The following is a 14341-nucleotide window of genomic DNA, read 5'->3' on the forward strand; positions in this document are numbered from 1 at the left end:
AAATACCTTCAATCATTTGCTGATGATTTTTCCTAACCTGACTACAGCCGGATGTAGGAACTATTTATATGGGGACCGTCTCTGTCGGGACAACAAGAGGCACTGGACCAGAGAGGAAACGCTTCAGTTTGCACCCCCCCCCCGTCATCTTTTCGGCGGTGGACATCAACACAATGCTCTTCTATATCGAGTATGGGGACTCTCAGGATGACGGAAACCAGCCTTTGCAGAACCTGGTGCCGGAGACACGCGAGCTTGTTTTGGTAACCGGACGTGAAATGGCGGAAGCGCGGGCGTTAGGAGGCGACCGCGCGACCGCTCCGTTTCCCACCGAGGATCGCGAGTGCAAAGTCTGCTACAGCCGCTATGACTTGGACCGCCACGCTCCCAAAGTACTGGACTGCTTGCACACGTTCTGCCAGGAGTGCCTCAGTAGTCTCCACTTCCGGGAGGGCGGAGGCTGGAGAGTCGGTTGGCCCCTCTGCCGCCGTCGCACCCCGGTGCCGGAGTACCAGGTTCGAAACCTCCCCGACAACGTCGGAGTGTTAGCCGAGACCGCCCCGGACCGCCTGCCCCCGGACGGCCCGGCTGCTGACTGCGCTCCCGCTGCGCATGCGCAGGCGTCGGCCGCGGACGCGCAGGAGCGCACGGGGAGCGGTCAGGCGTGCATGCGGGTTGCGTTAGCCACGGGTTGCGCTTGCGCCATCCTCTCCTTCCTCTCCTCGCTTCTCCTGTTGTTCACGGGCCTCATCTTGGTGCACAATTTCAACAGTCCCCCGTCGCCGATCGGCCCCGTCTGCTTGTCCGTGGCAAGCGTGCTCGCCATGTTCTCAGTGATCCTCACTTGGTTAGCGTGCTGGCTGCAACACAGGCGCGAAACCGAAACGGGGCATCCAAGCACTACTTCATCTAATGCCATTAGGAGAAACGCAACATCCACCTCCCCGGCGCGACCCGTCCCTCCGCTCCTCTGTTGATGTTGGACCAGTCATCCCGGGTTAACATGAGCCCATGACCGCCAAAGGCAGGCGCAGCCAGGAACCCGTTCTCCACAAGGGGGGTGGAGGGGTCGAAAAATATGTTTATCATCAACATGCGGCACGTTATAGCCCTTGTAAGCTGCGCTGACGTTAAACGATAAGTGACAAGCAGCCGCAAAAGAGAACTGGAAACGCCGCGTTATTGGTTGGACAGCCAACCCCCCCCACACCCCCACCCCGCCCCCACCCCCGCTTTGACAGGTCCTTGGAAAATGACTCGAGACGCCTGGGTTATTAATAAAGGAAAAACATCCAGGATTCTCATTTTCCCGGCGAAGGCATCCAGTTGTCACCTTCACGTCGTTATGCTCCGAAAGCGATGCTGCTCCGTTGGTCCTTCACCCTTCCAAGTCCTGCAGCAAGACCTTCTCGCAGCAGGGTCTGCGGCGGTCACGTGACGTGTTGCGAAAGTCTGCGTATGTCGTTGACCGGCTCGTGATAACATCACTGAGCCGACGCTGCGCTCAGAATCACGCAGCGTGACGAGCACCGGAAACAAATGTAATCAATGTCACTTCCTTGATGAGTATCTCTTACTGTATATTCCCTTTTATGGTACCCCGAAATATGATGGGGATACCGTGTGCACCCGCAGAGCCGCTATCCCTTCTGACCTGTCACCGCTTTTGCATGCATGGCAGTGAGTAAGTAGACCCGGTGAGGGTCCTCTGCGGAAACAGTCACACTTTACTCTTGTTGGCACACACACACACACACACACACATAAAGTGTCTTAGTAAGGCGGTGTTGCTCCACCAGCAGCCTCCAGAACAGCCTCAGCGCTCCTTGTCATGGATTCTACAAGTGTCTGAACTCTACTGGAGGGATGGACACCATTCTTCTAGGAGACAGTCCCCCATCCGGCGTTCTGATGGTGGTGGGGGAGAGCCCCGTCTAACACGCCGGTCCTAAACCTGCCATAGGTGTTCAACTGGGTTGAGAGCTGGTGACCGTGAAGGCCACGGCATATGATTTACATCACGTGCATCCCCATCAAACCATTCAGGGACCCCTCGCGCCCTGTGGATGGGGGCACGGTCACCCTGGAGGAGACCCCTCCCATCAGGATGGACATGTCTCATCATAGGATAAAGGGATCACTCAGAATAACTTTGTATTGATCTGCAGTGACCCCTTCCCTCGAAGGTCACAAGTGGACCCAAACCATGCCAGAAAAATGCCCCCCCCCCCACACACACACAATATAACAGAGACCCCGGACCCCCTGACTGTAGGGGTCACACATTCAGATTCTCCTTTAATTTGTCAGCTGTCTGTATATGCAAATGTGGGGATCAGTAAGGACACTCATTAAGCCAAACACGAGTCATATCATTCCGGTGCTGGTAAGGGTGTGTGTGTGTGTGTGGGGGGGGGGGTCAACATAAATCCGCTCTCCAGTACACCAGTGGCCAAATCTAGATCATGAAAGCCAAGGGTCTAAGACAGGGGTGGGCATCCTTTACTACCAAAATGGCCACATTAAATAAATAAATAAGGCCTGTGTGACGCTGCGAAACATATTCTATTCTTATAATGATGGTAACACGGCGTATTAAGTCTAAATGAGCTCATCAACATTGCTAATAGCTCTAAATGTTGCGTCACTCTGCAGTGGGCTGTTTGTGATTATTGGGCACTTTCACTTTGCGTTTCCGTTACAATGATACCATGTTTGTTGTACTTATGAAATTATAGAGCTGCAATAAAGAAAACAGAAAATATGTTTTGGTTTATTTTTATTGGGGGCTGGCGTTCGCAACAAAAACACAAACCTGAACCAAAGTCGAGCTCAGCGCGAGGTAATCCTCTTCTTTTGCCCTCAGCCGCGTGTCGACCCTCGGGCTTGGCTTTAAAACACAAAACCACGACTTGCTCGAACTGATACATTGTTGCAAAATAACAGCGTATTGGCTGTGTCTGCGGGTGGGGAGCCGGATGTGGGTGTGTGTCCTGGTCGCTGCACTAGCGCCTCCTCTGGTCGGTCGGGGCGCCTGTTCGGGGGGGGAGGGGGAACTGGGGGGAATAGCGTGATCCTCCCAAGCGCTACGTCCCCCTGGTGAAACTCCTCACTGTCAGGTGAAAAGAAGCGGCTGGTGACTCCACATGTATCGGAGGAGGCATGTGGTAGTCTGCAGCCCTCCCCGGCTCGGCAGAGGGGGTGGAGCGGCGACCGGGACGGCTCGGAAGAGTGGGGTAATTGGACAGGTACAACTGGGGAGAAAAGGAGGAAACCAAAATAAATAAATAAATAAATAGATAAATAAACCACAGACTATTACATGATAGCGTTCTTTCTTTTTTTGGGGGGGGTTCTCTTTTTTCCCCTCCCCAATTGTACTTGGCCAATTACTCAGCTCTTCCGAGCCGTCCCGGTCTCTGCTCCACCTCCTCTGCCGATCCGGGGAGGGCTGCAGACGACCACATACCTCCTCCGATACATGTGGAGTCACCAGCCGCTTCTTTTCACCTGACAGTGAGGAGTTTCACCAGGGGGACGTAGCGCTATCACGCTATTCCCCCCAGTCCCCCCCGACCAGGCGCCCCGACCCACCAGGGGAAGCACTAGTGCAGCGACCAGGAAACATACCCACATCCGGCTTCCCATCCACAGACACGGACACGGACAACTGTGTCTGTAAGGACGTTCAACCAAGCCGGAGGTAACACGGGGATTCGAACCAGCGACCCCTGTGTTGGTAGGCAACGGAATAGACCGCTACGCTACCCGGACGCCAAGGATAGCGTTCTCACCCGTTTAACGAGATTTCTGTTTCTGGACGTCACTGCAGATCTCCATTATCAGGGCTGTCCTGTGTCCGGGGCCATGTCTGGATTATGTAGTCCAGGTTTGAGGTAGGGCGACTCAAGACTAGCCGCCGTAGAGGAAAAGGAGCCGGGCCGTAGACGCAGGCTATGACGCACATTTTAGTCGACGAAATGTGATTTTATTTTTTGTAATTTGTTGTGTAAGAACCGCCTCAGGCCCGCAAACACGGAGCGACCGTTAGAATGCTGAGAAATAACCGTTATGCATTTCCGTGTCGTTTGTAATCAAAGCCACATGGAGCCACTGGAGAGGGGCTAAACAGCCGCAGGTTGCCGACCCCCGGTCCAAGAGATCACATCCGAGACCCACCACCGCGACTAGTCTTGTCGACAAATCACAAGACGCTGGTGAGGTTTGCCTGGTGAACTGGTGGGTTTCCCACCGTAGTGGACCGCAGAGCCGGTCCAGCCAACCCAGAACACGCTGCGAAAGATTAGGAAAACTCGAGCCTCAAATGTATCGTCTGTGGAACGGTTTGGGACGGTATTCCCGGATGGCATCATCGGTTTAGGGCTTCAGCTTTAACGTTTCAAGCTCGGAGCCAAGCGCAATTATGATCTACACATAACCGACTGTCCGAGACCGGCATTATGAACTGACTTGGCTTCAGGGCGAATGGTCATTATAGGAATTTCACACAGGTCTCAAAAATATATTAGCCTCCCTGCATTCTTCATATATCCCCTACACCATGGGCTCTCTGCACACAACCCTAGGCCCTGCATGTGTGTCTCATTTGAAAGATCCGTGCAGGCCATGGCCCAGGCGTAGGATGCTGGGTGTTGCTCAGAACTGTTTGTTGAAGCTTGTTGTTATATTGAATGTAAAACATATCTCAACTCCAACAAGAATAAATAAGCTACTGCACGATGGAGTGTCCCTAAATAGTACCGTGTATCGGGGTAATTAAAGCATGCTCTGGTGTTGTCTGAGAAAACACCGGGGCATTCTCGGCCTACGTCTCTCGAGAGGGATTTCCTTTGGCTTACCAGTAGATGCTGGGCTTCATGAAAAGGGGAACTGTATTAAAAAGTGCACCGCTGAAACGTCCTCTGTGTGGGATGTTTTTACAGCGGGGTTTACAAAACAGGGTTGCATAAATGCAGCCAAAAGTCAATATTTTGATGAGCACTGATATCATCATCACGCCTTCAATCAAGATGACACCAGCGACAACCGGAAAAAGAATCCATCCTGTTCTACAGATTGTATACGCATCAACAAAGTCCAACAAGTAATCGAGATCAAAATCGTTTTCCAGCAGAACGAGCTGTGTGGGTTTTCAAGAGTACGTTTTGTGGCCAAAATGTTCAACGTGCCTCCTCTCGTTGACCCAAATGAGCCTCCTTGTGGCTGAATGGATGCACAGCATGTGTCAGTTTCGGCTTCGAGTTTATTGTCATGTTACCATGCAGCTCTGTAAGGCAGGACGACAGAACGTTTTTCCTGCGATCAGAAATGCAAAACATTAAAGTGCATCAATTACACCCAATCACAACTGGTCACAGGTCAACAGTCTCGTGCAGGTAATATATAGAATAAATATGGAATAAACACGAGTAACCCAGATACACTGAGGAGAGTATAAAATGAATTCAAATGCCCAGGACCGGTATCCAGAATCAAATATTCAAGTTAACCAGGAATCAGGAACACCTCATTTGTCATTTCATTTCATGTACATAAGTACATGAAATGAAATGACATATAGTTTCCCCCAGCCCACAGCAGAGCAACACAAAGACAAAAACACGTATCCAAAAACTACAAGTACAGGAACACACATATCCAAACTAACACATATAATCATAGCTAAACAAAAAAATCACTGCCCAAGGGAATGAACGCCAGCCGGATTGACTGTCGGTCCGTATGGGCTAGCAGTTAGCTTAGCCTGCCCCGCGTCCGCATCCTGTCAGATCGCCCTTGGTGTTTCCTCTGGGCCTACCGGGTGCAGCAGACCAGGCTCCCCCAGCCAATCCAACACCGGCTCTCCCAGCCAGACACCCTCTCAACACACCTCTCCGCACTCCACACGACGACACTATGAACACCAGACCACCCTCGATGTTATCGGAACTGCCGGTCTGCATGGGCTATCAGTTAGCTTAGCCTTCCCCGCGTCCGCGTCCTGTCAGACCGCCCTCGGTGTTACCTCCTCGGGCGCAGCTCTGGGCGGGGCCGTGGTCCATGGGCCCACAGGACGCAGCAGACCAGGCTCTCCCAATCGATCCAGAGCCAGCTTTCCTAGCCATCAAACGAAGACAAAAGTTGGACTCAGACGTGGACAAAGACACTGCATGGACAGTACTGGGTGAGGCCACTGCAAACGTGAATTTGCATCACCATTTTGCACGAATTCACGTTTGCATGGAGTTGTACCACCACCCGAGGGTTGAAGAATTGGTGAAGTGGGAGTGAGGGGCCCCTGACGATGTTCAGCGCCTTATGAGAGCATCGACTATGGTGAAGTTCCCGAATAGAAGGTAAGGAGACCTCAGTGATCTTTTCCACCCTCTGCAGAGCTTTAGTGTCACTGGTATTGCAGCTGGAGTACCAAGTGGTGATGGAGTATGTCAGCACACTCTCAACTGTGCCTCTGTAAAAGGTTGTGAGAATATTCAGGCAGGGATTGCTGCTTACTTCAGTTTCTTTAGAAAGTGCAATCTCTGCTGGGTCCGTGTGACAGTTCTGGTGGCGTTCATGGACCAGGTGAGTCTGTCTGAGATGCTCTCCACTCTCTCCACTGTGGAGCCACTGATGCTGAGGGGTGTGTGCTTACACTGTGATCTTCTGAAGTCAATGATCGTTTCCTTAGCCGTGGCGGCAGTGAACACCAGATTATTGTCCACACACCAGCCCACTAAATGTTTGACCTCCTCCCTGTATGCTGTTTCATCATTTCCGCTGACGAGGCCTTCCACAGTAGTATCATCTGCAAATTTATTGACCTGGTTTCCTCTGAATTTGGCAGCACAGTCACGTGTTAGCAATGCAATCAACAGTGGGATGAGCACACAGCCTTGGGGAGTTCCAGTGATCAGCATGATGGAGCCTGAAGTTCTGTTGTCAACACGAACTGACTGTGGTCTCTCAGTCAGGAAATCTAGAATCCAACGACAGATATAGGTATTGAGGCCAAGCAGAGAAAGTTTCTCCACTAATTTCTGTGGGATGATAGTATTAAATACTGAACTAAAGTCTATGTACAGCCTTCTAGTATACGTGCCTTTATTGTCCAGGTGAGTGAGTACTGTATGCAGTGTGGAGGATATCGCATCATCTGCAGATCGGTTGGGGTGGTAAGCAAATTGGAATGGATCCAGTGATGTAGGGAGGCTGGCTGTGATGTGCGCCTTGATGAGCCATTCAAAGCATTTCATCACTACGGGGGTCAGGGCAATGGGATGGTAATCATTCAAACTGGCCACAACTGGTTTCTTTGGTACTGGGATTATTGTAGTGGTTTTGAAGCATCTGGGTACAATGACTTGCTCAGAGAGATGTTAAAGATGTCTGTTAGAACATCTGCTAACTGGTCGGCATATTCTCTAAGCACATGTCCTGCAGCTTTCCACGGGTTGACCCTGGTTAGGATCCTCCGTGTGTTAGCCGTCTCAGTGCTTGGAACCTGCTGGTCAGATGGGGATAGAATTTGAGCTCTCCGCCCCAGTGTAGTTTTTGCGGCCTCAAAACGTCCAAAGGAACTTGTTGAGTCTGTCTGGAAGAGAAGCATCATTGTCATCAACCAGATGCCTGGTCTTGTAACCCATTATTGCCTGGATTCCCTGCCACATACGCCCGGTGTCTCCTACGTCACAGAGATGCCCACACATCCTTCCAGCATAGGCCCATTTCACTTCCCTGATCCCCAGTGACAGACCAGTCCTAGCTGAGTGAAGGGCAGCCTTGTGCCCCGATTTGAAGGCTAGGTCAGGGGCCTTCAGTAGAGACCAGATCTCTGTTGTCATCCATGGCTTTTTATTGCCACGTGCAGTAACAGTTTTGAAAGCAGTGACATCCTCTGCACAGTGTATAAGACTGCTAACACATAAATAAGATGTAGATACACACATACATACATACATACATACATACATACATACATACATACATACATATATGTTTATATGTGTGTTTGTAGACATGTGTTTACATGTGTATACATATGTGTGTGCACACACTCATTTGTTTATACATTCATGAATCCCCATTTCATTTATATGGTAGTACAACTACTATGCAGTTTAGTGAAAAATGAATGATTGCAGACTCCCTCGCTTAAGAAAAACCTAAAACCTTCTCTTTTCCAGGCCTATCTGAACCTATTAATGGCCCTGAGAATGACTGTGCTACATTTTTCTACCTGATTGTCCTCCAAAATCAGGACAATCCTGACCCTGCGGTCTTGCATTGCACTCAACATGGTGCCCCTGCAGGTCAAAAAGATCCCACAATTTTAACAAGCATAACTTTTTACCATTGCAGCCAGAATCTTGAAATTTGGTACACATGTGCATCTCACCCATTTGAGCATTTTTTCTCTAACATATTGAAGCATTAATATTTTCCCACTTGTATTGTATGCTACTCTGTGTAATATTTTGGCACATTTCACTCCTGTTGTCATTACGGCTGCTTGCTCATACTTTCTGCTAATTTACACAGTGTGTTTTGCACATTATATCCGTTGAGGGGGGTCACTACATCTTTTGCATGAACAGCATGTTTACTGTTGCCCCCCCTTTTTTTCTCCCCAGTTGTACTGGACTAATTACCTCACTCTTCCGAGCCGTCCCGGTCACTGCTCCACCCCCTCTACTGATCCGGGGTGGGCTGCAGACTACCACACGCCTCCTCCGATACATGTGGAGTCGCCAGGCGCTTCTTTTCACCCGACAGTGAGGAGTTTCGCCAGGGAGAAGTAGTGCGTGGGAGGATCACGCTACCCCCCCCCCACACACACACAGCCCCCCCCCCGGACAGGCGCCCCCGAACGACCAGACGAGGCGCTAGTGCAGCCACCAGGACACATACCCACATCCGGCTTCCCACCCGCAGACACGGCCAATTGCGTCTGCAGGGACGCCCGACCAAGCCGGAGGTAACACGGGGATTCGAACCGGCGATCCCCGTGTTGGTAGGCAACAGAATAGACCACTACGCTACCCAGACGCCCTTACTGTTGTCTTTTATGTAATTTGAATCCCCTGTTATTTACATCACTACTGGTGATCTACCTGTTGCATAGACTACCTGCACAGTTTGTGTTGGGATGTGTTAAATACAGAGGATGAATTTCCCCACGGGGATTAATAAAGTACACTACCGTTCAAAAGTTTGGGATCACCCAAACAATTTTGTGTTTTCCATGAAAAGTCACACTTATTCACCACCATATGTTGTGAAATGAATAGAAAATAGAGTCAAGACATTGACAAGGTTAGAAATAATGATTTGTATTTGAAATAAGATTTTTTTTACATCAAACTTTGCTTTCGTCAAAGAATCCTCCATTTGCAGCAATTACAGCATTGCAGACCTTTGGCATTCTAGCTGTTAATTTGTTGAGGTAATCTGGAGAAATTGCACCCCACGCTTCCAGAAGCAGCTCCCACAAGTTGGATTGGTTGGATGGGCACTTCTTTGAGCAGATTGAGTTTCTGGAGCATCACATTTGTGGGGTCAATTAAACGCTCAAAATGGCCAGAAAAAGAGAACTTTCATCTGAAACTCGACAGTCTATTCTTGTTCTTAGAAATGAAGGCTATTCCATGCGAGAAATTGCTAAGAAATTGAAGATTTCCTACACCGGTGTGTACTACTCCCTTCAGAGGACAGCACAAACAGGCTCTAACCAGAGTAGAAAAAGAAGTGGGAGGCCGCGTTGCACAACTGAGCAAGAAGATAAGTACATTAGAGTCTCTAGTTTGAGAAACAGACGCCTCACAGGTCCCCAACTGGCATCTTCATTAAATAGTACCTGTTAGAGCCTGTTTACACTTGGTTTTAAAAAAGTTTTTTTTTGTGATCGGGTCACAAGTGGACGGCGCTAAATACACGTGTAAACGACCACCAACACGTTTTGTGAACCGGTTACTCAAACCACTTGCCGAGGTGGTCTGGGACGCAGTTGACCACATCTCTTTTGCAGTGTAAACGCTAATGTGTCCTGATGCGTCCCCGACGAGGACGTCACAGGAAATCGCCTTCGTCAGAAACGAAATCTGATCACAAGTGGTCAGCAGGACGCATTTGGAGACGCGTGACAGACACGGGCGTGGACGGCGACGCGTCTCGCTGTCCACTTGTGAGCCGATCGCCCAAAACGCTTTTTAAAACCCAGTGTAAACAGGGTCCGAGTCACCCGGAGACGCGAGGCAGCGCGCTGAGGGAGAGATAAGAACTGCTGTTATGAGCACCACGCAGCGTCACGCCACACGGCCATCACGAGGGCTATAAAATAATCCACCCGTGAATAAATCCATTGATTCGCCCGCTTTACTCCTCATTTACTGACCTGTTAAAAATAACCCCGCATGGCCCGAGGCTGGCTAGTTAACAAAGCCCCGCTCCCCTTTCTCGTTTTCCTTGCTCACCTGGGTGCACCTTTACGGGTCTTTGTAATGATAACGCGGACCCAGTTCCAGCCCCCACCGAAGTGTCGCGGGTCACACGTAATCGCCGACATCAAACGGCGCATCTTTTGGGAGCACCTTGTAAGTGGTCCCGTCCCAAGGCTACTTAGGGGTGAATTTCCTCATTCTTAAAAAGTCACTTTTTTTCCCGAGATGCTTATCCGCATGTAGGCTAGGCCTTTCTTCTCCTGGCATCGCCTCCCCACCGCCGGGCTCCGTGCGCTCCGGGGCCTTTGTGATGCTAAACCCTCTTTAAGCGTTTTCACCGGCTTAATGGAGACGACGCATCGAACCTGATCGATTGGTTCAGATGCGACCCGCCCATTTTCAGCGGCGGGCACGTCGTGTCGTGTTGGTCATTCGTAAATACCCGGTGTGAACGCGGCGCGGCGCGGCGCGGCACGGGGAGGCCGAGCTGGGCTCGACGTTGACTTCAACCGCGCCCCCCAACTACGGTCAAATGTGGGTTTCCGGTATATAGCTGCAAATTATGAGAGAGAGGGGGCGGTAGTAAATACAATACACAGTGCCCCGAGCCCTTATGGGTAACTGGGAGATCAGGGCTGCGCAGACTGATGTGGTTCATATAAGGGGTACTTCTTCCAGGACAAGCACTTTCGCAGACACTTCAACCACACATAAAACCCCTCGGCCCTGTGTGGTGGCCCTGGCGACCTGTCCGGGGGTGTCTCCCCGCCTGCCGCCCAGTGGCTGCCGGGATAGGCTCCAGCATCCAGCGAGGGCAGGATACGCGGTTTGGATAAGGGCTGGATGGATGGATCAAACCCCTTTAAACACTATATGTGGTTGTGGTAGTCATGGGAAGGCCCGAGGCTGCAGTTCTGCAGAGGCTTCCGGATCTTTCCTTTACGCACACCAGTATAGCGGGGAACTGTTTTGTGCTTGTTTTTGTTGTTCTTTCTCTCTCTCCTTTGTGTGTGTGTGTGTGACATCTATAGAGTTTAGAAATAGGGTCCGTAAAAGCCCTGGGTTATTTCGGGGGTATGTCTAGTAAACGTGACACGCCGTTTCTTCCCCTGAGTCACTCCGCTCTGTGTTCTCAGCGCGCCACCAGAGCCTCTAATTGATTGGCCACGGTAGATCCAATATCCTTTTCATGATAATCAAACTTAGTATGATAACTTTGTTTCGCTCCCATTCCCCTCCTTTATGGACGTATAGAGTTTCCGCGAGTTCCCCGCGTCCGCTGGATCTGTTTTCCTGGCAGGGAAAGATCTCACCTCGGCCCAAGGAGGGAGGGAGGGAGAGAGGACAAAAAAATAAAATGATAAAATAAATTATCAAGCCGCCGTTATTTTATTTTATGTTTTTAAAAATGAAAGGCTCAGGAGAAAAATCATTTTTTTGTCTGCACATTAAGTCACCTTGCAGAAACCAAACACTGCGCTGCAGAACCGCGGCTGTTCATCAAACACGGGGAGTTTCAACGCTATCGGGAAAACCCAGCTCTTAATTACTGTTAATTATCATTTAAACGACGCAGCTAGCTGCCACGTTTGATACGCATACGTATAAATCTTTGACTTTTGTTACAAAGTATCACTTCATCTGATGCGTCCGTCACGTGACGTCCGGCGTTTTGAGGCTGTGTAGGCGCCTGACATGCCTGCGCATTAAAAACCCAAACCCAAAATGTGTTCTGGAAGAACAGCGTCGATCCATTACACACGGCAAATTAGCCCAGGCCCGCGGAGCCGCGGTAGCATCGAGTGATCCCTCGTGTGGTTCCGGGTGTCAATAATCGTCCATTTGCACGGATGTGCTACACTAGCGCGTGGCCGCACCACGGGTCCCGATGAGGCCCATTGTTCAATTAGTGCCTCCATTAGCTGACCGTGCAGGACCTGCATGTGGGGCGATGCGGCTTGGGAGGAGGAAAAAAAATCCTCCTTAACGCGATGATGAAGAGCTCCCGCGCCCAACCCGTAGTCCCCCTCGTGCGTTTCCGTTGTAAATGAAGCCTTCCTCGCACGCGCTCCGTGCGTGCGTGCCGAGTTAGGCCTACCGCCTGCGTGTCCACGGTGACAGGTGAGGGACACGTGTGTAAATTTACAGGTTTGTTGGTCGTATATCAGCAAATTAAAACTCATTAAATAATACTCGAAGCATCTCACCAGGCACGTCTAACTTCAAAGCTTTCAAAACAAATCCTCCCCCGCAGGCCTACTGAGCCAATAAGCTGATAATAATAATAATGATAATAATGATAATAATAATGATGATGATGACGATGATGATGATAATAATAATAATGATGATGATGATAATGATGATGATAACAATAATGATGGTGATGATAATAATAATAATGATAATAATGATGATGATGATAATAATAATGATGATGATGATAATAATAATAATAATAACAAGATTTAATCGGCAAAAACAAGTGAATCTACCAACAGTGAATAAACACATTTATTCAACGAATGTCAATAACTATACTAACCAGGAGTGGCTATAATAATAATAATATTAATATTAATAATAGTAATATCATTATTATTAATAATACAAATAATGATGATAATAATATGCTATTAGCTACTAAATTATAATATATTATATTATAGTTAGACTCAAGAACTTTAATATAATTGCAGCATTATATATTCCGTACTTACACTGGCATCGCTTGTCACCTGTTGCAGCTCTTCCAACATTTATAGTTTATAGTTTATTGAGTGCTACAATTGTGAGAAGCTATTTCTTTGCGCTCGTTCACTGCGACCCCTATATATATATATATATATATATATATATATATATATATATATGTTCTTTGCTTTTTGCATCCAGCAATTTAAGCCAAATCACAATAATATGTCATTATAATCTATGCGTCTAATATGCATTTCTCTATTCTGTAATGTTTCCATGATCGTCTCCACTTATGACCTGTGGCTTGGCTCGAACGATAACAAAACCTTCCTTTGTGTTGCGTTTATACTTTAGATCACAGGATAATGGGCCCCATTCATATATCGCTTGTACGTGCAAATGTGTTCTCACACACCCATGGGATTTCTTAGCCCTGCGGTTTGTCTCAGAGACCAACGGAGAACCTGGGTAACCCCGGAATTCGCTAACGCTGGTGACTTTGCAAGCCTGGGTGATGGCTTGTTGCAAGAGGGAGACAATAGATGTTAGGGGGAAGGAATTACAAACAACCATCAGGCTTTGCTGCTGAGTGCTAAAAAGACTCCATGGGTGTGTAAGAACACATTTGTACGTACAAACATTTGATAATGAGATGAAAGGTTAGCAGTGGCCCTGCTACTACTACTACTAGTACTGCTAGTAATACTACTACTATCACCACTACTACTACTACTACTACTACTACAAATAATAATATTAACACTACTACTATTACTACTATTACTACTAATACTACTAACACTACTACAACTACTGCTACTACTACTACTACTATTAGTGCTACCACTAGTACTACTACTATTACTACTACTTCCTCTACTACTACTACTACTACTACTGTTACTACTATTAGTACTACTTCCACTACTACTGCTAGTACTAGGCCTGCTACCTGTACTACGTGGCCTGGTGTTTGTCGTCATCAGCAGGTTCTGCCGCGTAATGGTGACGGTCACATGTGATATGGTCCAATGAAGAGGCGGCTCGTTAGTGGCAGAAGGCGTTTGAAGTGCATCAGCCCGTTTGATCTGATAGATCGTATCTGCTATCGCGCCTTCAAAGCTCGCGAAGAGGATTTCCTCTCCGCGGGAAGTCGATGGCTTCTAATTAAACCCAGTGCGCATGTGTGAAACAAGGCCCAGCGTGGC

The 14341-nt window shown here is 48.8% G+C and overlaps 1 protein-coding gene across 1 annotated transcript; it reads left to right on the top strand.

The window, feature by feature from the left end:
- Positions 1 to 217: 217 nt before the first annotated feature.
- LOC130124452 (E3 ubiquitin-protein ligase RNF186-like) lies at positions 218 to 977 on the top strand. The gene has a single exon (XM_056293906.1). The coding sequence runs from the start codon at positions 279 to 281 to the stop codon at positions 975 to 977; it is 699 nt and encodes a 232-aa protein (XP_056149881.1). The 5' UTR covers positions 218 to 278.
- Positions 978 to 14341: the final 13364 nt, after the last annotated feature.

Source organism: Lampris incognitus, chromosome 14 (assembly GCF_029633865.1).
Source record: "Lampris incognitus isolate fLamInc1 chromosome 14, fLamInc1.hap2, whole genome shotgun sequence".
In the NCBI taxonomy this organism is placed as follows: domain Eukaryota; kingdom Metazoa; phylum Chordata; class Actinopteri; order Lampriformes; family Lampridae; genus Lampris; species Lampris incognitus.